The sequence below is a fragment of the Lissotriton helveticus genome, chromosome 1_1 (genome assembly GCF_964261635.1).
Source record: "Lissotriton helveticus chromosome 1_1, aLisHel1.1, whole genome shotgun sequence".
Classification (NCBI taxonomy): Eukaryota; Metazoa; Chordata; class Amphibia; order Caudata; family Salamandridae; genus Lissotriton; species Lissotriton helveticus.
Window position 1 is genome coordinate 1,943,828,692 of NC_136057.1, and position 25,334 is coordinate 1,943,854,025.

The following is a 25,334-nucleotide window of genomic DNA, read 5'->3' on the forward strand; positions in this document are numbered from 1 at the left end:
ACTGTCCTTGCTCAATATCCCTTCCATTCTTCGTAAATTGTTTCTTCCATGTTATAACTCTGCCACTGTAATGGGTGCCTTGTATCATTGGAACCCTACAGCATCTAATGGACAATTTATTGTTCCTGTGTCTACCTCCATCTCCCGCTCGTTCCCCCAATCTGTGTGAAGTCTCATTCTATGTGAAAGCCTCCTACTCTAAGAGTAATCTTGGACAAATGTACTTGCTAGATACATTTCAAGGAATGGGAGAGGAACATCTAGTTAGTAAATTGCCTTAGGTTCAGCTAGTGAGAAGTACCGAATTAGTACATGTTTTCGACAGGCTGGTAAAAGGCATATGAAGACCAGCTACCAACACAGTATTCAAAGTAGAAAAGACTGGAGAATATGGCCTGAGACAGGTACAGGATGAATGCGGATAAGATAGAAAAGAGGACTGGTTCTGCTGCAAAGAGGAGGTGGGTTTGTGGGCAAGAGCAAAAGCTTTCTAGAGTAAGGGGCAAGGCAATCATGAGTTTACTGACACATTTCTATTGAGCTTGCTCATGAAAGTGTTCACGCAGGCTGGATTATGCTTAGCATCCTTGCACATGCTCAGTGCCCAGACACAGGTTTGGGTCATATAAGAGGGAAAGGCCTGGCTTTGAAAAAGTGGAAACATGCTTGACCCAGAAGGTTCCAATATTCCTGATGGCTGCATACTGTGATCTTGGAAGAGCCAATGTTGTTCATAAGATTGATTTGAAGAAATAGCTTAAACATACCTTTATCCTGGGAGTGGAAGACTAATTGGGGCCACAAGTACTGGCAGTTTCCAGTCACCCAGGTCACTTTCCACTAATTCTTTTTACATTATAGGCTACTTCTTGCCACTTTACTGTTACTCTCTCTTCATGTCCCATTTATAGTATGTCATGGAGCCAAAATAATAATTATTTGTGATTATCATGCAAAACAAACACGGGGATGATATTCTCCAAACATCCTGAGAAGGTGCGCTCCAGGAAGTACTATCTGATTAAAGGTACCACATGGTTTTTCAGGTGCTTTGTTCCTCAAATTTTGTAAATTTGTTTTAGATGGGTCTGGGAGTGATGTTATTTTACTGAGGCAAACAATTATCAGATAAAAAGGTAAATCCATTGAATGAGCTCCCACACCACATTTGCATAGTACAGAACCATCACATCTTCAGGAAAATATTCACAATCGAGTTTGTTAACCCAACAGTCAAAAGACACTATAATGAACACTGAAACATAGCTGTGTGACTTGCTAGACCAAATAGTTAACCAACTCCCTACACAGACAAAGAGATTCAAACACAGGGAAAAGAAATGCAGACACAGGAAAAGATGCACATACAGGTGTTAGGAGGCAAACAAACAAAGTGATGATTCAGATCTAAGTAAAAGACAAGATACTTGGGGTACAAGTCACAGAGGTAAATAGAAAACACATATAAATGGGTCACAGACTTAAGGACAGCCACAACAGGCAAGAAAAGAGTTAGGCCGTCATAACGAATAATCGAGGGGAAACAGACACTGGGAAAAAGAGGACACAAACAAAGGGAAGGAGTGACAAATATTAGACAAGAAAACCTAGAGAATTTTACAAGGGAACATGAGAGTAGGACTCACAGAGGCGTTGGACATAGACATAGGGACATAAGACAATGAAACAAGGTCTGTGCAGACAATGATAATACAAGAGTGTACAAACAGTGGGAACTCATACAAGGATTAGGGGACACAGAAACAAGGAAACAAACATAAGGAAGGGCATTCATAAACGCTAAAGAAAACAATACACTTTTAAGAGAAATGTGAAAGAAGATACACTCAGACAGAAACAAACTGGGCACAAACACAGTATAAATTGAACATCGAAATGGGAAGCAGCCATGGAGGAACAACAAATAATGCAAACTGAGGGAACAGGGCAGTCAAACATGAGGTATGGGACACAGTGACAGAGACACAGACACAAAATCGAAGCAGCCTAGTAATAGAGAAACGGGAGCAGGAATAGGTCTTAGGTCAGATATAGAGACATAAGATGCAGATATAGAAACATGATGAATGAAAGCCATTAACAGAGGATAGCACTCAGGCAAAGGAAAAACTGCCAACAATAGGAAGAGAACACAGGCACGTATAGAGGCACAAACACTAGACAAAGAACACCAACATGGAAGCAGATATATAGATGGGTCTAATCCCAGGAAATATGACACAATCTCAGAAAAAGGGGGATTCACACACTGAATAAAGAAAAATCATGCTCAAAACCAAACTACACAGCTCAGCACACTTTGCCAAACCCACATAAATATCACCGAACAACACACTGCACTAACACCACATAACATCACATAACATCAAATCCCTCCACAGGAAACCTCACCACACCAAAACACACTAATTCATCACACAATTCCACAATATGCACTAGATCCCACCATGCTATTCTATTTAACTCCACTTCATGTCACCCTGTACATGGCATCAGAACACAACATTTGAGACACAGCCTCAATTCCAAAATATGTAATGAAGACAGAGCACTAGCCTACCAAATATCCCATAACACCCACAACAATAAAGCAAGCAAACCAATTCTGTCAGCCTGGCACATCACTCAACAGAACTCCATACATCATGCAGTATCATGCGTAGCATTTCATGAATACCAAATCACATAACATCAAAACAGACAACACCATATCACAATCAGCAACATCATATACCATCAACTTACCACTTACTGAAGATTACTTGACACCACCATTTAACACAACACACCATTTAACAAACACCCTCTCTGCCACCCTACACCAACAATATGACAGTGTTTGACCAGCTGATATAGGCACAGTTCCCTAAAGAACTATACGGCAATACCAATAAAAAGGAAGGGAGTACCACCACAAAAGCAAAATCAGTAACCATCAGAGAGCTACCAAATCTTAGCTTTACAATGTGAGCCTGTGTTGCCATATCATGTTGCCATATCATATGTTCTTGCATTACCTAAAAATTAATTCACAGGCGCTACGACTGACGGCTTGGTCAATGCTACCAGAGACTGAGTAGTAGGAATAGGTATGCATGGTAACACATTGTACATCACCTGATATCATAACATGATGAGAGACACATATACCCAACTTATCAACATATCAACAAACAACAACAGCAAGAGTACCATCTAGAAAGCTGATGTCACTGACATACACACCCCATCTCAAAGACAAAGCCAAGCATACAACACACTTCGCGAATCTCTACATACCTACGGCGGTTGTTAAATCACAAACTAGCCTCCTGTGGATGTTTACATGATGTCACAATCAGAAACTAGTAGTCAGGGGCCACTAGGAGACATGAAGAGGAGTAGTGAGAAGTAAAAAGCACACTTGAGAATAGCGAGGGCTAGGAATATGTCCTCTTATCATATGCACATAAACATGAATATTCCAGGTTGTACGGTACACGTGACTGTATATTCTACTATTCGAGAGAAGAATATTTCTATTCGAGAGAAGACTATTTCACAATTTGGCAGTGGCAAAAGTAAAACTTCTACCTCCCCAAGATACCCTTCTCACTTTAGGGAACAACACATTTCTTGCAGATGAGAAGCGCAGTTTTGTACTGGAAACTTACCAATGGAATCTAACTTTGCATATACCTTTCGGCCTAGTAATAAATCCATAGAGGATTACATATATTGTGTAAGATATTAAATGTTTTCCGTCAAAAGAACATCTCACAGTCCTATGGTTGTGATATGGGCAATGTTTACCTGTTGTGGCAAATCGTATAGTTCAGTCAACAAAATACCTCATAATTCAATGGAAATAGTGTCACCAGAGCCAGGAGTCATCATTTAGCTGGGTAAGCTCATGCTTATGGTTTGTCTTAATTTGTTGTATAAGTAGCAGTAACCCAAATTGTACAGGAAAGGCACACAAATCAGACTTCAGGATAAAAAGAGACATTTCATGAGCAATAAAGTGTAGTACATGGTATATCATTGTTAAGTCCTGATACATATGTCCGCAACCTGAAGATCCAGCATTGTTCTTTCTTCAGGAGGACGCATAGTCCATCAGTGGGGGAGCATGATAATTGAGGTTTCTCTATTATCATCCCATGTTTGTCATCGTCATGATGTGACATTTTCAGAAAATGATGAGTCAATGTTGTGATGGAATGTCTGCAAGTTAGGGTATTCTGAGATTCAATTATCCAAGTCTTTACCTTCCTAGTGGTCATTCCTACATTGTGAAGTCCACAAGGACATGTGATTCAGTGGATTATTCCTCAGCTGTTGCAATTAGGTATACTCTTAGCTGCCAGGGGGTTGTCAGTCCCGGAGCTAGTTGTTTAGACGGGATGGTGAATTTACACACACCACATGTAGGGTATGAAAACTGACCCAGTACACTTGGGAAATGCCAGAATGGAGTTTGTACATCAGTTTGGGTACTCGTCCTCAGTCAATATGCACTAATAGTTTCTTGAGATTCTTGTGCCTTTTAAAAACAAAAAGGTGTGTCTAGTTTCATTTTGCCCATATTAAAAATGTGTACAATTCTCGTTATTGCGCTATTGAGATCATTCGAAGGAACTAAAAAATGTGTTGACATTGACTAGCATGTCTGACTCATTTTTAATTTATGACTCAAGCAGTGCCATTCTGTTTTTCTTTGCCCATTTTTCGCTTTATCCATCAGTCTTCATGGATAGCCTAATTTTATAAATTTGCCACTCAGTTGTTCAGCTTGGGCAGTGAATGTGTTACGGTGGGGGTAGTATCTCCGAAGACGTAAGAGAAAGGAACTGGCCTACTTGAAGATTATCTTTTAGTGCCCTCAGATGGATACTGTTGTCTAGGAAGAGCACGTTCCTATTGGTGGGTTTTCTACATAGTTGTGTCGCCAGTCTGCCATGTTCTGGGTACATGAGTAGGTCTAGAAACAGGAGTTTGCTCTTACTCTGATGGCTAGTAAACTTCACTTGAGTGTTACAGAAATTGATCCACTATATGAATTCAGGAATTGGCTCTTTCTTCTCTTCCATTTAGGGGAGGATGTGATCCATATATTTTTTCCACATCAGTATCTGTTGGTGAAACAGATTAGTGTTCAGGTGTAATGTTATGAATCTTAAACTGGTGTATGTGCAGGTTAGCCATGCTGGGGGTATACTTCCTATTGAAGTCCCTATGGTTTGCAGGTAAAGTTGATATGCAAACTAACAGTTCTTTAATGGCCAGTGATGCACAGTTCACTATGAAGACAGTAGGAGGAGTTATTGATGTAGGTGGTGTATTCTGTAAAATAGTTTCAATGGTATGTAATGGTGTCTCTTGCGGGATACTAGTGTATAATGATTCCACATTTAGTCAGGTGAGGAGGTGTTTAGTGGATCAAAATGAAGGTCTTCTGAAAGACCAAGGATCTCCTTAGTGTCTTTCAGGTATGAGGGCAACTGGATAAATTCAGCCCTCAAAAACCAATCCGTAAATTGTGGACGAGGTTTTAAAAAGAATCCTATTCCCAAAACTATTGGCCTTCCAGGAGGTGGCTGTTGTGGGTTATGCATCTTAGGAAGGAAGTAGAAGTAAAGGGTGCGTGGATCAGTAGTAAGAAGGAATTCTGTTTTTTTCTTAGTTATTTAATTATTGCGAAGAGCCTCTTCCACAATACCCGCCATGCCCCTTTAGGGGATAACCTGTCCAACAAATACCGCAGAGGTTTGCACTCCCTGGTCTTCGGAGGGTACAGAATCCATGGCCTTGTCTGCCAGGCCCCTGCCCCAGGAATTGTTTTCAATTGCATTTACAGGTGCCTTTTTTAATAAGAAGCCCTACAATGAAGAAGGCAACTCTTGGTGGGGTGAGGAATTTTGTCTTAAAGACTCTTTTCACAGTTGTAAAACATATAGCCACTCTGCAAACTTAAACCTGGAGTATTCATGTTTATGTGCACACGAGAGGAAGAAGCAGAACACATGACCTCTAATGAAACCTCAAAAAATAGGACATTGGACTTTTAAAAACTCTGTAACATACCAAAGCAGATGCTTTCTCAAACATTGGTGTTATTTGTACCTCATTTATGCTTAGCATGCCTTAGTTAATAGCCAGCATATTAACTGCTCATAACACAACCAATCATCAATAAGTATTTTTTGTAAACCGCAAGCAGCTGGGTTATAGCGGACAGCACCACCTAGACTAGTCCCAAGATTAATCACGTCTGTTGCCCACCTCAAATGACCTGCTGCTAGTAGGTCATAGAAAACCTAACAATTTTTTGTGAATGAGAGGCAACAACGATTTAGTTCAAATTAAAACGGTACAATCAAATTGACGAGGAAAGTGTTTTGTGGATATTCTTCTTTTATTTTTAGTAGTGGTATGCACAGAACAGAACCAGCCAACGCGTTTCGCCCAAAGGATGGGCTTCTTCAGGGCATAGGTTTGTCAGGCAGTAGGATCACGACCGGACATGGCTCGTTTTTCCAGACTCTACAACGACCGACAGGTCTCTTCGCTCTAAATATTCTTACTCTCCAACACGGGAGTATGCGCAAGTCCTTCAAGACTCTTTATTTATTATGACATTAATGTCCAACCCGTGACGATTCACGTACATTATCCAAATACCTATGCCCTCAAGAAGTCCATCCTTTGGACGAAACGTGTTGGCTGGTTCTGTTCTGTGCATACCAAATAACACGACTGAAAATAAAAGAAGAATATCTACAAAAGTCTTCCCTCGTCAATTTGATTGTACAGTTTTAATTGGAACTAAATTGTTGTTGCCTCTCATTCACAAAAAATAATCATCAATAAGTCTCCAAAAAGTGTTATGGAAATGTACCACTATGCAAGGGTGTAGGGTGTCTCATTCAATAATGTGCTCTGGTCTTTGTTAAAGGCTGTATGTCGATGGTCTTTCTCCGTCTCCTTTTCCAAAAGTCCTGAGGTAAAAGAGACCCCCTTCAGCAGGCAGAGTGTCTGACCTGTGGTGACACCAGAAACATAGGAATACCATCAGGAATGTGGTGCCAAATTGTATCATAAGGAAAAGCTTCCTTGTGAGAAATATTCTAGCAACAGGTATCAGAAGTAGAAAAAGGTTAAATCAGAACTGGCATAAGAGAAAAGAACTGCTGGCTAGAATACCAATACAGAAGAGTCATGGCAGACTGCAGCACCATTATTCACTTCTCAATAAAGCGGAAAACAGTACCCATAAGACAGGAATGGGATGATCTTAGAGGAGGCCATTATGCACTGGGTAGGCTCCACTAAGGATTGAATGCTAGTAAACAAGCTGTAAAGAGACATCCTGGTGGTGTCTTAGTTAAGGAATCTAGGGCCAGATGTAGGTAGGATTGATTTACCGATTCTTAATTACCGAATTTTACCGATTCGGTAATTAAGAATCGGTAGGTATTCCAGATGTGCTGCAATACCGAATTGGAGAAAAATCGGTATTTACCGATTCGGTAAATACCGATCGGTAATGCCCATTCATTCCTATGGGCTTTGAAGCCCATAGGAATGAATGGGCATTACCGATTCGGTATTTACCGAATCGGTAAATACCGAATTTCACAAGGGTGCAGGGGGTGTCACTTTGACACCCTCTGGCCCCCCCCCAAAACAGGCTGGGGTGCCATGTGGCAGGCATACATGCCCCAAGGGCAGGTCTGCCTGTCATATGGCAGAGGTGTGCATGCACACATGTGCATGCACACCGGAATCGGTATTTTACCATCAAATTGGATTTGATGGTAAAATACCGATTCGGTAAGGCTTGTGGGACTCAGAAGAGTCCCACCTACATCTCAAATTTACTGAAGCGGTAAAAAATACCGATTCGGTATTTTACAATATCGGTAAATTTACCGCTCGGTAAATTTACCAATTCTGTAAAAATAAGCCCCTACATACCAATTCTTCAATACCGGTCGGTAACGGCCAAAAATACCGATTTTCGGCCGTTACTGACCGACCTACATCTGGCCCTTAGATCCCTTAATGTGGATGCATCTATCTTGGTGAGGACAGTTACTTTATGCAGACCAATGGTATCTTGCCTGTGATCCTACATTTGGAAAAGCCTCGCCACACGGGGCACCTATTCATTATGCTTTGGAAATACTAAGATACTAGTTAGAAAACTCCTTATCCAACAACAGGTTCCTAGAAATAGACACACGGAGAACCAGAAGATCTTGAGTACAAGAACTTTGAGGAAATCCGGATCTTCTCCAGGAAATAAAACTACAACACTTGCCACAGAATAGAAGGTGTTAGTGGATTAAATTATACAGGTAACAGAAAGAGTCAAGACTGGCACAAACTCTTGGAAATAAATAAACACTCACAGATTCAGAAAGCAACAATCATCTTTTCCAATTTGCCTTCCTTTGCTTGAAGAGTTCACCTTTCCTAGCAGCAAATCTGGCTCCTTGACGACTGACCATAAGGTAAATTGGTTGCGCACATGCTGGATTAAGAAATTATGTATTTTATTCCTTATGTGGGCCCTTGCCGCTCTAATTGCTATCTTTGTACTTTAATTCAATTTGAAAGTTTTCCCAAAAGCATGAACTTTGGCTTTTACCTAGCTCGTCAAAAAGGTGTCTGCTAACTTCTCAATAGAGTCCATGATCTTTTTGGGACATGATTCCTTTAGAAAGCAAAGAAAGGAAACTAGCATTGTCAGACCCCGTTCAGGAGTGTTACTGTGCAGACAGGGGCTACAGGGCAGGAAACATGGTGGTTGAGATTGTTTGACATTAGTGTTGCAGGGTCTGTCCTACTATGGCTTTGCAAACTGGGCCAAGTATATCCTTTCCATGCTGGACGCTAGGCTAGGGAGGGCAAGACTTTGAAAGGATCTCAGAGGAGTATCTTGGAGGCAAGAGCTCAGAACTCAAGAGCCAACCAACTGACACAGTAACATATTGTCCAACTCAGTAATTATCTTTTCGTTAAATGAAAGTACTTTAAGCTCACAGCAAGATGAAATGCTACAGTTCATAGAGGTTCCAGGTACAAAACTGTTATGTCATCTACTATCCTCAGTGAGGCGTTTCAGTGCCCTCTTCATGCTTTATGAATTTGCTAATATCTACAGTCCCTGGTATGGAATGGGTATCTGCATTAAATATGCACAGGTGCAGCTCACTCTGGATGCATAAATCTGTTCAATGGTTTTTGCTGACTTGAGGTTCCCTAGGTAAAAGTCATAATTTCATTTCAGCTTTCTAAGTACACTCAGGGCCTGATTCATAAAGGGCCTCCTCACTTGGAGCGGAGGCCCCGCAGTCATGGGGGATTCTCCGCACTCGTGGCAGAGGCACCGCAGTCGTGATGGTGTCTCCGCACTCGGGGCGAAATCTCGGCAATGAGTACTCTCATTCCGGAGATTCCGTCCTGAGTGTGGTGACGCCCACATGACTGTGGGGCCTTTGCCACAAGTACAGAGGCCCTATGTGAATCAGGTCTTCAGTATCTTGTTCCAATCATGGCTAGGGCCTGCTATTAGCTGTTTGGTGGAGATACACCCTGGTGGTGCCAGTGGACATGTTCTGTGGGCTCATTCCTGCTGCTGCAGAATATGTAACGGCAGCCTGTTTCTCAACAAAAGACACTGGCTGAGACCATCATGGTAGGCCTGTAACATGGGTGCTCATCGTTGACAGTTACGGCCTGCATGGCAGGATGCAGACTGGTGCTTGGTGACAGCAGTTGCAGCCTCCAGGCTGGGTCTACAGCAGGTCAGAGTCTTTGACAGTTGTGGCCTATGGGCTGATAAGTGGTTCCATTTCGGGGGCGATGAAAGATCTTCAGCTCCGATGTCATAATGGGAATCATTCAGGAGACGGGGGGACCCCATACAAAGTGGGTCACTTCTGGATTCCCTGTGGAAGGTTTTGGAGCAGATAAAAAACACAAATCGTTTGGGAGGCTGAGGTACATCTCACAACATGGGTCGCTTCTGGCTTCGTTCTTGAATGTCTTGGTTTTGTTCACAATAGAGTTCTTCTCGTGGGATGGGGATCCTCACCACATGGTTTGTTCCCTGCCTCATTCCCTCTCAGTCAGCTTCCTTTGGGTGTTGCTCAAACAGGGACAAGCTGGGTTTCTCCTCCTGGAGAGTCTCTTCTCCAGCAGGCACTAATCTCGTCTCTCTTAGCAAGCAGGCAGACTTCTAGGTACTATAAAGATCCTCAACTCTTTCAGCATATAGTGAAGAATTCAAGTGATGTTCCCTCAGCTGTGAGAGACTAGCTATCTTGCAGACACTTAGGGATGTGGATACACTGTCTAAGGCTCTTGAACCAGTTTGGGTTGGTTCACTTTCAAATGTAGTTTGCTGGCTGTCTCTCAAATACAGTCTTTATGCAAGGTGATGGCAGGCAGCAATGATGTTGGCTCCAAGCAGAAGTATCCACAACTAAAGCACAATGAAATAAGAGCACTTTGCACCTTTCTGTCATCAGCCTTTCCGAAGCAGTAATGAATATATGACGGTACAACGCATGCAATTACAATGCATGCTTTTACAACACAGTCTTTACATCACAACAACCATTACATTGCATGATTTTACAATGCATGCCATTACAACGCATTTTTAAAAACTACCATTACAAAACATTCCATTACAACGCATACCATTACAACGCATAATACTTTTAGAGCAACAGTAGGGTACTTGTTGGATAGTGTAGGGGTAAAAATTACTATTCCCACTCCAGTGAGTGCAAAAATAATGATAATAATAATAATAATAATAATAATAAACACATTTATAAAGCGCATGGTTACACTAGACTAGTGTGTCCCCGCGCTGCGGTACATTGGAGGCACATAATGCCGGACATGACAGAGAAAGTCGAAAACCAAATTAGACAAGCCAGCTACTCAGAGGGGAAAAGGCGAGTTTTCAACTCCTTGCGGAAAATTGTCTCTGAAGCCTCCAACCGGAGCCCCAATGGGAGTCTATTCCACTGCTGTGCTGCCAGAAAACAAAAGGAGCGACCACCCATCCTTGCTTTCCTGATAGATGGAATGCTCAACAGCCCCGTCAGATCTTAGTTGGCGGGTCGGTGAATAGGGGGTTAGTAGATCATGCAGGTAGGTGGGCCCCTTCCTTTGTAGAATACGATGACTGACACAAAGAACCTTAAATAAAATGTGCTCCCTGACTGGAAGCCAGTGAAGGGAGGGAAAGTGTTGAATAGTGTAGGGGTAAACATTATTATTCCCATGTACCCCAAAACTCATACCCACCCTAATACTAAAAAAACTCCATTACTTACCTTATAATGTGTTGTAATGGCATACGTTGTAGTGACATGCGTTGTAATGGCATGCACTGTAATGGCATGCCATGTAAAGGCAGTTGCATTGTAAAGGTAGGTCGTTGTATGACTGCGTTGTAATGGATGTTTCCCGCAGTAATCAGGGACAGGCAAAAGAGCAGGCCCTTTCTAGAAACAACCTCACCTTGAACAAGAAAAACTGCAGACCTACAAGAGACCTACTATCTAAAAAATGGCAGTGCTCAGAAGTAAATAATCAGCAGCCCCCTGCTAACAGGAAACACATTGTGTTTCTAATGGTAGGGCTGTCTCCACCCTCAATCACTTCAGTGTCTGGATCTAAACCTTACATCCAAAGAAATGCAGAAAATACACTTATAGCTGGATCCACCTTCCATCTTGTGCTAGGCTAATCCAGGGGATATATGAAATGGATCCCACTGGTCCTAGTACCACGACTCTCACTACTCACAGACTCCTACTACCATATATATCCGACACATCCTCCTTGGGCAGAACAAAAAATCAGGATATCAGTTTCACATACAATCGGGCAATCTGCGCAGGGGAACATGCCTGTTTATCATGTATGGGGCATTCCCATCCCAACATAAACCGGGCAGTTGTACCGAATTGTTTTTAAACCAGCTTATGCTCCTAAAATGGTTGCCCTTTTGCTCATAGTCTTATAAAGAATATACCAAATATGGGCTCGCCTTCATACCTCGATCGGTATATCCTTCCCAACCCCACATTCAGCATCAATCTAATTCCAAGTAATTTTCACTTATAATCTGTCCCATGCTTGTCATATCCATCTGTCATTTCTTTATCTGCATGTCATTATTTTAAGCCTCTAAACCGTCTAGTTGTACTGCTCATACTTCTATCATGTCACTCAGATCCAGCAGCGCTTGTATGTCTTTCATCTGTCACAGGTTCTTTTATAATCCCTTAAATCCACTTTGTCGCTACATTCATTAATTTGCTCTTCTCGTGAAATGATTCCTAGTCACAGGTGCTATTATAGCTCATCCAGTAAGTGACTATTGGAAATATTTCTTATGGTGCTTACCATTCTCACCCTCCACTCGACAGGTATACTGTGCACACAGATCCTGGACGCAGCGATTAAGATCTTCCATAACCCTGTGCTCTGGCGGAAGGTCACCGTCCAGGCTGCAGTGTCGCTGCAGCACATCTTGTCCCAGATTTGTCCACTGCACCTGGATCGACTTGGCCAATTTCAACTTCTCTTGGTTGGTCAGGAGCACATCTCCGCCAAATCGATCGAGGTCCTCGCTCATCATCTGAAAGTAAACGATTCAATAGTTAATGAAGGGTCAAGATTCATCACCATTAAGAGAAAAGACTACCAAATGTTTTTTGGTAGCACTATGCCTAGGTGGAAAATAAGTTCCAAGTAATATCTTAAACTGAACACAGCTAGTGGGTTCGCCCCATAAGCACACTTGATGGCAGATTTATGAAGGCTTTCCAAAGTCACAAAAAGTGACCTAAACCAGGGCTAAGTCTTGATAAACTATTTAGGCCCAGATTGAATAAGGGCTTGTGTTGCCCTCGCGTGACGCAAGGCAACGCAAACCCTTAAGTCACATTTACTAAGCCTCGTAAATCCATCTTGCGTGGCTCGGCATGGCTTAGTAAATCTAGAGTAATGTAAGGCAGAGCAAGCCTCTGCCTTTCGTTACTCTGAGTTTGGAAAGTGTTTCATGGGTAGAGTGTGGGTGTTCTCACGCATAACCAGATTTACTAAGAACAGTAAACCTGGGAATGCGTCAAAATGCTAAGCCATCCCAAAAGAGGCGTAAGGAGGAGAAATATGTTTATTTCTCCTTGTTATTTCCTCTTTCTACGAGTGCTGCATTCTGCAGCACATGTAGAAAGACGAAAATGCCTCTGAGGATTGTTTTGGTGCAGGAAGTTGTCCTTTTCTGCACAAAAACAATCCTGTCTGTGCCACAGGCACCATTGTGCAAGGGTGCCTGCGCTGGCACTAGGCAGCATTCAGTACGCCAGCACAGAGAGAGAGAGAGAGAGAGAGCAGGAATGCTGCACATCTTAGTAAATATGGCCCATTCCTGCTCTTTCCATTTGATGCAGTGAACAAGTTGGCTTGCTGCATTGCGCCAAATGTTAGTAAATCTTGCCTTTGTTTTGTAGCACAAACTTTTCTTTTGCGTTGGAAGGTTGTCTAGAAGTAATGAAAATCACACGACCCTACATTGTGTAAAAGGGGCGTTCCATGAATGGTACATGAGCGTTTCCATTGTAGCACCCATGGTGTTTGAAGCAAAGCCCCATCTTCTAATATTGGCAGACCGGCTTTGTGCCAAATGATATCCCTCCATGAGGCAAGCTCAAAGAAGCAGAAAAGTTTTTTTTTCTAACTGTTCATCTGTGGTGCACAGTACAGCACATGTACAAAGTATGCCTGAGCTTAGTATTTTGTACTGGCAGGTTACCCTTCCAGAACAAACCCATCACACACACACACACACCTTTGCACCCTAGTGTAAAAGTGTGTACATGAAGATGCGCACAAATTTCCAATGTAGTGTGTGGCGCAACGCAGTGTAATTATGCCCCACTACTTTGCAAGAGATCAGCAGAATCATATCTCTATAGTTATAGTGCTGTCCTGCTTTCTCTCTGATCTTACTGCGCAGCGTAAAATATTAGTAAATTTGCGCAACAACGCTCATTATAATCACCAAAACAATTCTCAATTTTTGATTTAAATAACATATCATTTAGTGTAGAAATGGTTTCCAGATTTGGCATTGGAAAATAGGCCTTAGGTGGAGGATCCTAGAACAATGAAAGAACTTAGGGCCTGATTAAGAGTTTTGAGGTCCCGTCTGCCATATTCCGATGGGCCATTGAAAAAAGGTTTAGGTAAACAGAGTAAATTTAACTCCATTGGAGTAAACCTGGGGTTCTGCCTAACTCAAAATCAGGAGGGCAGTCCAAGAGTTTGGTGGAGAGGGTACTCTGTCACTATTTGCCAAACTCTAAATTGGACCCCTATTTATGACTAGCATCAACCTCAGGTTTCACAAACATGAACATCTGTAAGCTGTCCAGGTTTCCTTTGTCGAGCAATAACACAAACATATTTCCCAAAAAACAAAGCAAAGGTTCCACAGGGTGCATGTGATTCTGTTCTATGTGCCTACACTACAGTAAATATCAAAGGTTCTACAGCCAAATATTTCTATTAGAAACACGTACTTTGAATAGATCACCAAACAGTATTGAACCTAAAATGTGAAGGCAGATATGATACATCCTCCGAACAGCATACAAGTGAAATGTGCAATCCAATGTACTAGCAAATTCCAGTATGGCTTGTATCACCTAGAGGTGATACTCTGAAAAGCAGAACATAGAGAAGAAGTAATCTGTGATTCAACAACAGTGTTTGATGTAGGAAAGAACCCACAGTGAATACTTTGATTTGCGATTGCTACAACGTGATTATATATTTATAGACAGCCATAGACATCTACGGCTTATTAACTGTCATTTAACGAGGACCAAGGATTTGTCTAATTATTCTACTGGGGTGATAAAGCAGGCTTTAGCTGTTTCATCTTCTTGAGAGCCAGGTTCTATCCAGAGAGTAGGATGATAGTATGTCCCCCATAGGGCACATATCTGAAGCTGGATTTGGAAGGAAAATGGGTGATGATTTTGTTTGATTGCTAGAAGTGTCACAACACCTTAAAGCAAAAAACGAGTATAGATTGGAAGGCTCATTGTATGAGAATGGCAAACAGTAACAAGTCAAATTTCGCATCACCTGCACAAATTAGATTAGAATTTGGGATATGCAATCAGCAAGTTGCAAGGATGGGACAATATATAAAGGTATGGAAACGAATAAAAACTAATACTTCTAATCCAATGAGTTGCTTACTCTGGCAAGAAATACAGCTGAAACAAAGTTCACAATTTTGGAAATATCTACAAATAGCACTGAAGGAGTTATTGGCACATGAGATTTGGGAAAGGACTACAACATCATGATCCTTTCAAAAGACAATTAACAGAATAATAAAACGTCTGTCACTTCTGAAAGATAAGCTATTTACTAAGCGAGCACATGGTTGAATGATTTTGAATGAGTATAAAATCCTCAAATCCCAGCCCTACCTAGAAACACCTTGGACTGCACAATTAAAAAATATATATTTATTAAAGGGAGATTTGGCTATCTTCCAGGATCAACGCACGCAATGCCATGGTTGTGTCGATCCCCTACAGACTGTGCAACCAATGGGAAGAAAACATTATCCATTTGGTTTGTATATGCACAGTGATAAAGGAAGAAAGACGGAGATATTAAAAAAAACTATTTTAATAGTCGAGGAGTACGATCACGTAGACAAGCTCTGGTAGTCTGGTTTAAGCCAACGGATATAATCATGAATGCAAACTTTACAAAATTTCTGATTTTAACAAAAAAAGAGTTAGAATCCAGAGACTTGAGTGTAGTAAACTTGGTAGTTTTAAAATGGCTAGTATAGAAATCTAATTTGCACAGGAGAATTTGCACATAACTCATGATTTTTTTAAGTGTAATTTGCCCCCTTTATATTAAGATATGACTTGAAGACTTGCAATATGGAGGAATTAACCTTGCCCACGTGCAAAGCATCGCTCTACCACTGAGCTACCTCTCCGCACAAAAACCCACTTGGAGATGCAGGGAATGAAAACCTTGCCCACATTATGTATTCTTTTTTCCCCCAGAGCAAGTTATTTGTCTGCTTATGGTTTTATGTAGTCCTCGGAATTGAAGTCTTGTTTTTAATATTGCAGTGTAATCGATGATTTCCCATTGTATGATTTTAATTATTCACGCCATAAAGATTTGAATTAAAGTACAATTTCACTAAATCTTCTGAGGGAAGTAAGCGCTCCAAAAAGTCAACTTTCCAGAAAAGTCAGGCTTTAGCTGCACATATATGTAAACATCCCCGGGGCCCTCCCATGAGCACAGCCAGTATCATAACCAGCTCCTCTCAAGGAGGTGTTTGCCAAATTGGGTTGTATTTTCTCTGTAAACCCTCAAGAAAGTTGCATATATTAGCCTTATTTTGTAAGAATGAAGAACAATTTGTTTTACCCTGTTATATTTGTGCAGGCTAATCTAATGTTTGAAGATATATTTTCTGTCAAGAACTGACTCCTGATTTATTCAGATTGCCATACAGGCTTGTGCAAGGGTCTTGCATTGTCAGTATAAGACTGTGAGTGCCTGGTCGCTAAGCTTAGCAATGTCAGATTTGATTGTTACATGTTCTCACCTTCCCGTGACAATAATTCCGTTCCTTCTGATAAGATTATGTGAAAAGCCTAGTAGAGCTGAATGGCAGTTCAGATTGACCAGTTCTGGGATCCAGGATCATCACTGCACATTTTTCTGGCATTGGAGGCAGAAGTAGAATACAAAACTGAAAGTCTAGATAGGCAGACTATCTTTAGTCCACAGTAGTGGGTGGTTTATAATTGTTTTGTCCATTCTTACAAACACCCAATTTCTGATATACAATTATAGTGTATTATGGGTCTTATTTAGAGTTTGCCAGACGGGGTACACCATCAAAATATGGCAAAGGCCTCTTCAGCATATTTAGAGTGCCACTGGTTATTATGCACTTTGATTATCGTGACAGGACATCTGATAGGTTTTTGACAGGATACCTAGTCCACCACACTCTAAATAAGGCCCTGGGTGTCCTGCTGCTTTCTTTCAGCTTTGATAACTTGGGGTCATATGTAGGTAGCTAAATACTGGTCGGTAATGGCTGAAATTTGGTAAATTAGCCGTTACCGACCGGTATTTAGGCCTTTGAGATGTAGGAGGCCAAAAATAAGGATTCTGTAATTTTGAATCACTAAATACCGATTCATCATTACCGAATTATAAAATTCCGAATCGGTATTTACCGAATTCTTATTTACCGATTCGGTAAATAAGAAACGGTAAAAACGAGAACAGATATGTAGGTAAAATCTGAAATACAGAATTTCCTGAAATTCGGTATTTAAGAGTCAGTAATTAACACTAACTGGAAGCAGGTGGTAATCAGCCACATGGTATATAGGCAATCCCAAAATGCAACTGTGTGATCACTATGGCGGCTTTCTACGTGATTGCAATGCGGCTACGGCTACAGGCAGCAGGAGAGGGGATCTGGAGACGGGAGGAGCAAGTCTACAGACAGCGGATCACACTCTTCCAACTTACTGAGGCAGAGGTCCATGAAAGGTACAGGCTACACCCCCACACCATCCTGGACTTGATAAGGGACCTGCACCCACTCCTGGAGCACCCAACCCCAAGGGCGCATGCCATACCACCACATGTGCAGGTGCTCTGAAGCCTACATCTCCTTGCATCTGGCAGTTACCAGGGGGTGATAGCTGCGGTAGGCAGGGTGTCTCAGAGTTGCCTGTCCCGTTTCTTTAGAAAGTTCCTGGATGCCATGATGCAGAGAATGCACCACTACATAAGCTTCCCAAACACACAGGCAGAAAACCAAGACAGACTTTTACCAGATGGCACAGTTCCCGCACGTCATAGGCTGTATCGATGGGAAAACAACAGTTGATGGACAGAATGCAGCACAAGGTCATACATTCACCCCAGTACCGAGATCTGGGCCTAAATCCATTGTTTTTTTGCACACCACACCACCCAGTTCAGACATGGCCATATGCAAATCAGCCTTGACCCTGTACCTCATGGGAACAGTCCAGCCCGAACTGCCAAGCCATGTCTTCCCTGGACCGGAATCAAGCATCCTAGGACTGGTTTCTGGCTATCAGCTGTCTTCAGCCAGGATAGCTTGACTTCAGTGGTGTGGAGAGCACAGGACTCACGTCTGAGCATACCCATGCCATTCGGGGTGACAAATGCAAAAACAACAGTTGATGGACAGAATGCAGAACAATGTCATACATTCACCCCAGTACAGAGATCTGGGCCTAAATCCATCGTTTTTTTGCTCACCACACCACCCAGTTCAGACATGGCCATATGCAAATCAGCCTTGACCCTGTGCCTCATGGGAACAGTCCAGCCCGAACTGCCAAGCCATGTCTTCCCTGGACCGGAATCAAGCATCCTAGGACTGGTTGACACTACCACATTGGGGAAGGGGAAAGGGAAGGGGAAGGTGTGGGGGTGATTGCTGTGCATGCTTCTTACCTTTTCTGGTGGCAGCTCGAGCTGAACTGTCAGCATCCCCAATCCCACAGATGCTGTCTGGTTCAATTGTGGACTCCACTAGCTCCTCAGGCTGAGTCAGGGCAGGTGCCCTGTTCCTCCCTCCTCCTGTCAGGTTTGCTTGTTTGTGGAGCTCAGCCATCTTTCACTTAGTCACGCTCCGGAGGTCATACCACCTCTTTTTCAGGTAATGTCCCGTGGGGTCACTCCAATTACATTTACCTTGGTCTGTATTGCCAGCCAAATCTTCCTTTAGGCAGATTCTGCCACCTGCAGGGACTGCTTCCCAAACAACGTGTGGTGTTCCTTGACTACCTCCTCCACAAGGACCTGCAGCTCCATGGTGATGAATTTTACCTTCCTCTTTCTCTCTCCACCTTCCCTGTCAGTATCTTTGCTTGCCATTTTGCAGTTTTCCAGGAGTAGAAGTTTCCCAAGGGGTCAAGGACTCTGCTCTGCTCTCCCAGCCTCTCCAGCAGCTTCAGATTGAGTGCACCTGCATGGGTGTGGCCACTTCCTGGTTGGGAGGAGGGGTGGTTCCACCGGATTGGCTGATTCCTTAATTTTTTCTCTTTTTGAATTTCCGATTCGGTATTTACCGATCGGTATTGGGTATTCAGTATTTCTTTACCGAATTTTACAGATTCGGTAACGTTTACCGATTTTTTTACCTATATCCCAAATTCTGTTTTGTAATTACCGACTCGGTAATATTCGTTAAAAATCGGTATTTACGAATCGGTATTTGGGATTTACCTACATATGGCCCTTAGAGAGGAAACAGTGGATTGTGAATGGCCTAACAGCATCCAAGATGGCTTCCAGCAGCACTATAAGAACTTGATACGAAGGTCCTAGTGCAACAGAACCTACAGCATACTGCCTTTTTTAAAATATATTTGTTTTAATAAACTTTTTTTTCATTTTTTCATGATAACAAAACAACAACGTTACAGCATACGGTACATTATCAGCCTCTTGAGAATTGAATTGCAGTGTTGGGAGCGATATAAGATCAATTGGAGTCCACAGTGATAAGATTAGGACAGATATCCATAGGGCATGCACTTATAACATTTATTCTCCCCATCTTTCACTTTCTTATTGATCCTCCCGGTCAGTCTCATCCCCACCACTCTCTGAGCCACTTTGCTCGGACCCACTCCCTCATGCTGAGAGCCCTGTATTATTATTAAAGTATCTTATAGAGCGCACGGCTACCCCCGATGGGGGTGTCCCGGCGCTATGCGGAGACAGGAGAAGGGCAGTTATCTAGAGAGCTAGTGAAGGTTAAATAGCCATATTTTTATTAGCTTACGGAAACTAAGTTCCGAGGGCGCTTTTCTGATTTGAAGGGGTAGGGAGTTCCAGAGGGTGGTAGTTTTAACTACAAAGGAACGTCCACCTATTCTGGCTTTAGAGAAGCGCGGTGTGAAGAGAAGTTCCAGATGGTTGGATCTAAGGTTTCTTGTCTGGCGGGATATGTAGATGTGTTTTCTCAAATATAGGGGGCCGTTGCCTTTTATTGCTCTGTAGGCAATGGTAAGAGCTTTAAATTCTGTGCCCCTTTTTACTGGCAGCCAATGAAGGCTGCGTAAGTGGGAAGAAATATGATGCCTGAGTGGAATGTTTTTTATAAGCCTTGCTGCTGCACTCTGGACAATTTGCAGCTTCCTATACAAGTAGTCGGGCAGGCCCAGATATAGACTATTGGCATAGTCCAGTTGTGATGTAACCAAGGCATGTACAATTGTTTTCCTTCATTCAATGGGTAGAAGATGGAGAAATTTTGCGCAGTGCTTTGCGTTTCAGGAAGTAAATGGAGGAGACAAGACCAATTTGAGATTTACAAGATAGAGTATTGTCAATCTTGAAACCCAAGTTTCTAGCAGAGGAGACTGGACAAGGGGGAGGGGGTCAAGTACCGAAGGCCACCAGAGATCGGATCTGGGAGGGGTGGGTTGATTAAAAAAAAGGACTTCAGTCTTGTCAGTATTGAGATGTAAACAGTTGGTGGTCATCCAAGTGGAAATGTCTGTAAGACAGCGTTTGAATTTAGAGAACGCTTCTCAGAATGGTCTGTAAAGGAGAACATCAACTGAGTGTTATCAGCGTATGAGATGACACCCACCTCATGCTGTTCAATGAGTGAGGCTAAGGGAGCAAGATAAACATTAAACAAGGTGGGGCTAAGAGCCGAGCCCTGGGGGACTCCACATATCAACCGCCGCGGGGAAGAGATGTATGGTTGTAGTCTGACTCTTTGGACAAGTCCTTCAAGGAAGGATTGAAACCACGCAAGTACTGTTCCAGTAATTCCTAACTGGTTAAGTCTATTAAGCAGAGTCTTGTGGGCCACCGTGTCAAACGCTGCTGACAAATCGAGCAGCACCAGCATAGAACAGCAGCCCTTGTCCACGGATTCTCGGATGATTTCAGTTACTTCCAAGAGTGCTGTTTCAGTGCTGTAACCAGCTCTGAAACCGGACTGGGTGTCATGCAATAGTTTATTGGTTTCCAGGAAATTTGATAATTTCTTTTGTACCTCCTTTTCAAGGATCTTGGCTGGGGCAGGCAGAAGGGATATGGGCCTGAAATTTTTTTAAATGGAGGAGTCTGCGTTTTCTTTTTTTAAAATGGGTTGTATAAGGGAGGTTTTCCATATATCTGGATAGATGCCAGTCTCCAACGAGGCATTCCAAAGCCTGTTTAGTGTAGGGTTGAGAAGATGGGCCAGTTCTCTGAATTGTTTGGCAGGGAGAGGATCTAGGGGAGAGCCCGATTTAATTTGTTGTAGGAGTTTCAGTGATGTGTCACAGCTAATAAGGTCAAAGGCCGACCATGTGGCTGGGTGAGGGGGAGGGAATGTGACAAGGTCTCCTTCACAGTAAAAGAGGAATAGATGCCCTCAATTTTTTCCTGGAAAAAACTAGATATATTTTCACAGAGGCTCTCTGAGGGCGTGATGTTACTTTTCATGGATTCGGGTCTCATGAAGTTTTGAAAAATTTTAAAAACTTCTCTGGAGGAGTTTCTGGCGGTGTTTAGTTTTGCAGCCATATAGTCTTTTATGGCTATATATTTTAATTTGTGAAAACGCTTCACTGCTATTCTATAGTTAATTTTGGCTTCAGTGCTATAGTTTTTTTCACCATGATCGTTCGAGTCGCTTACATTTACTTTTTTCATTTTGAAGCTGCTGCGTAAACCAAGGCGCTGACGGTGTTTGTCTGGCAGACTTAGTAGTCTTCATGGGGGCAATAGTATCTAAGGCTGAGGTAATCCACTGAGTGAAACTTTCAGCATCTTTGTTAGGATCGTCTGTAGGTGTCAATGGGGAGTTAAGAAGAAGTGGGCCCATAGTATCGAAAGAAACATTCCGTCAGTTCCGTCTGACTTCCTGTTTATTGTCCTTGAAGTCTTGGTTAATTTTAAGAGTGATATTACAATTCCCTCCACTCCATTAGGTCTGATTGTAACTTGTGCGTAAACTTCATGTGCGACTCCTCAGTCAATGCCCACTCTCTAATATTTTTGAGCCACACCGACAACTCCGGGCTCCTCTGCCCAATCCATGTTACATAATCAGAGGGAGAATGAATCATTTGTACCTGTATTACCAGGGTCAGGTTTGTTGACCAGCTTAAAAACCCGTATTCTTTTTTTTTGTAAAACAATTTTTATTGCAGAGATAATGTCAATTATACAGTATACACACCATCATGAACCCCAGTACAACTGCAGTCACTGTCCGAATATCGTTTGTATACACAGCCTTTGGACCCACATCCCGGAGGTTGGGTGGCGGTCAATCATGTAGCATGGTGCAGTTGGTTCATGTAGAAATAGCTCATCTTTACAATATTCTCCGCTTTTATTTTGTCAACGCCTACCGTGTCCCCCCGCTCTACAGTTGTGTATAATCTCTCTCCATTCAAATAAACAGTTCAACTTATCCTCCTTCCCCCCTCCCCTTCCTCCCCGTCCCCCTGGGGTCTGAGCCTACGTGTCCAGTGTAGAATCTCGGGCAAATCTGTGTGATTAGGATTGTGGAAACAATACTTAGGTGCTTGTGTCAGGTGTCAGTGCAGGGCCTGATATCTCTTCCCTCGGGGCCTCCTGTAGTGCTACTCCCTCCTCCTCGTCACTCAACTCCATACTATCCCTGAGCGCCTGGACTAGGGTTTCCCATGCTAACGCCGCTTCCTGAGCCTTTTCATTTGCCGTCCGCCGGGCCAATTGGTATCTGAGTGTGCTTTCTGCCGCTGCCCATTTCAGAAATTCGTTCAGCCACTTTTGGTGTGTTGGAGCTGTCTTTGATTTCCAACCCCTAGTGAGCTCCCTCTTTGCGATCATAAGGCCCATGTCAATAAATTTACTCGACAGCTTCGTTTTGCGCGTGTGTGGGAACCAATGTAGGAGGACGACCGCGCTATCATAGTGCAGTGCTCTATCCGTGACCTCATTTAGGGCGTCCCCAACTCCCTCCCAGTACTCCTGGATGCGCGGGCAGTTCCTAAGCATGTGTTGCAAGTCAGCGCCAACTAGCGTGCATCTGGGGCATGCTGCATCAACTGCGCCAAAATATCTCGCTATCTTATTCGGAGTGAGGTAGGCCCTGTGTAGGATATAGAGGTGTATTAATTGGAAACGGGCGTTTCTGGTGCTTTTCCTTGCTCGCTGAAGCAGTTGGGACCATGTGGTGTCTGGGATTTCCCTCTGCAAGTCCTCTTCCCATTGTGTTTTGAGACGTGTTAGTGGTGGTATGTTTTCTGTATGCATTCTGGAGTAAAGACATGTAACCGCTTTCCTCGTTCCTGCTGACATCATCGTATATTGGCATGCCAGTGACGTCTCAGGTTCCATCAGTCCCTCTCCCCAATGTGCTTGAAGCGCCCGCACCACCGCTGCATGTACCAAGTAGTCACCCCGTGGAAGATCATAGCGTTCCTGCAGAGTACGGAACTCCATCAGCACCCCGTCTGAGTATAAGTCCCCCACCATCTGAAGTCCCGCCTCTTCCCACAGTTGGAGGTTCGACCAGTCCCCCCCATGTGGAAGTGCCGTCAACATCCCCAACGGTATCTCTGGGGCATATGGGTGACCAGGGCCTGCACGCTTTTGCATGCGATTCCAACATAACCTCAGCGTCTTTTCCTCCTGGGTCAGTCCACTCAGTAATAATTTCTGCTGGAGGGCTACATAAGCCAGCACATGGCGGGGGGTGCCCGCGTCCCTCTCGTGTTCCGGCCCCCGGTACACTCTTGCCACTTCCTGCGTAAAGAATTGAAGCTGCGCCGCCAGATAATAGAGCTCAAAGTCTGGGACCGCTAACCCTCCCTGATCCTTGGGGCGCATGAGAGTCGTCAGTTAAAAACCCGTATTCACGTACAGGAGTGGTAAAGCGGTATATCTTGATTCTCTGCTTCTCTTAGAACGTGAAAGCATCATCATTGGTTCTTTTTTGACAATGTGCTTTCCTCCACCTGGAGGTAGACCAACTGGTGATAGTAGTAGTGATCAGTGATGCTAGAAAAGTAGTGAGTTAAAATTGCTTCCCATTTCTTCCCAAAGAAGCTTTATTCGGTAGGAGAGGAGGCAAGGTTAAAAAATGAGGGCGGTGCGCTTACAGAAATGTTACTGGTCCTCTGTCCATGTGAAAGGTCAACATGTTTCAGCCTTGATCTCGCCCAAAAGGGTCGGGGTCCTAATTATTTAACCTTGCCTCCTCTCCTACCGAATAAAGCTTCTTTGCGAAGGAAAGGGAAGCAATTTTAACTCACTATTTTTCTACCATCACTGCTCACTACTGGGAGGGTTTTTAAGCTGGCCCTGGTAATAAAGGTACAAGTGATCCATTCTCACTCTAATTACTTACCTTTGATAGAAAGCCGAATGGATCTCGGCTTCTTCCTCCTTCCTTTGGTTATATACCATCCATGTTATGGCTACCCTATGTCTGGCTAATACTAGCATCAATTGCAGCAATTTATAGGGTAGCTTCCGTTTTTTAGGCTTACGTACGTGGGCTAGTAAATACTGCAATGGTTCCTCCCTTAACGTAAGGCCTGTGACCTCTCACACCTTGTCCACCACCGCTGACCAGAATTGGCTCACCACAGGACATTCCCACGCCAGGTGAATAGTCTGTATCGTCCGCGGCGCGCACACTGCCTTTTTAAGTGTTTTCTGCTACCCTTCTGATTTCAGCTAGAGCTTGGTCTATATAAACAAAGGGAGCAGCAGAGTGTCTAGTTTTGGATTGAGCTGCACACTAGTTTTTCCAATGGTATGGTAGAGCACTTTACCTCTTTGTTATAGTACCGGACTAGAGAAACAAATGTACTAATACTGGCCTTCCATCTACTCCTTGGGCTCGGATGGTGTGATTTAAATACTGTGCAGAGTAGAGCTGGGCCATTACCCTGGCTCCAAAGAATTATTCTACTTCTCTCTGCACTTCAGAAGACACACAACTTCAGCTGGTCTTCCTCCTGTCTGAGTCATGCCTGCTTCTCACCGATGTAAAGTTTGGCAAATCAGTGTGCGCATAGCTCCGCAACAATGTTCGACATGCCGTATCGCTAATGGCACCAGTCCACATGGTCAATGTGTGTTAGACAATGCTCACCCAATACTTGTGCTTCCTGTGACAAATCTGTTTATTTTAATTATATGAGCTCAAATAAAACTGTAATATGCTTCTT

At 43.1% G+C, this 25,334-nt stretch overlaps 1 protein-coding gene across 1 annotated transcript in view; it reads right to left on the reverse strand.

Annotated features, from left to right (window-relative positions):
• Positions 1-25,334, reverse strand: part of AXDND1 (axonemal dynein light chain domain containing 1) — a 532,992-nt gene that overhangs the window by 212,958 nt on the left and 294,700 nt on the right. Inside the window, exon 16 of the mRNA XM_078643748.1 lies at positions 12,442-12,676. Within this exon, the coding sequence (XP_078499874.1) occupies positions 12,442-12,676 (235 nt within the window). The remainder of the gene's footprint in view (positions 1-12,441; positions 12,677-25,334) is intronic.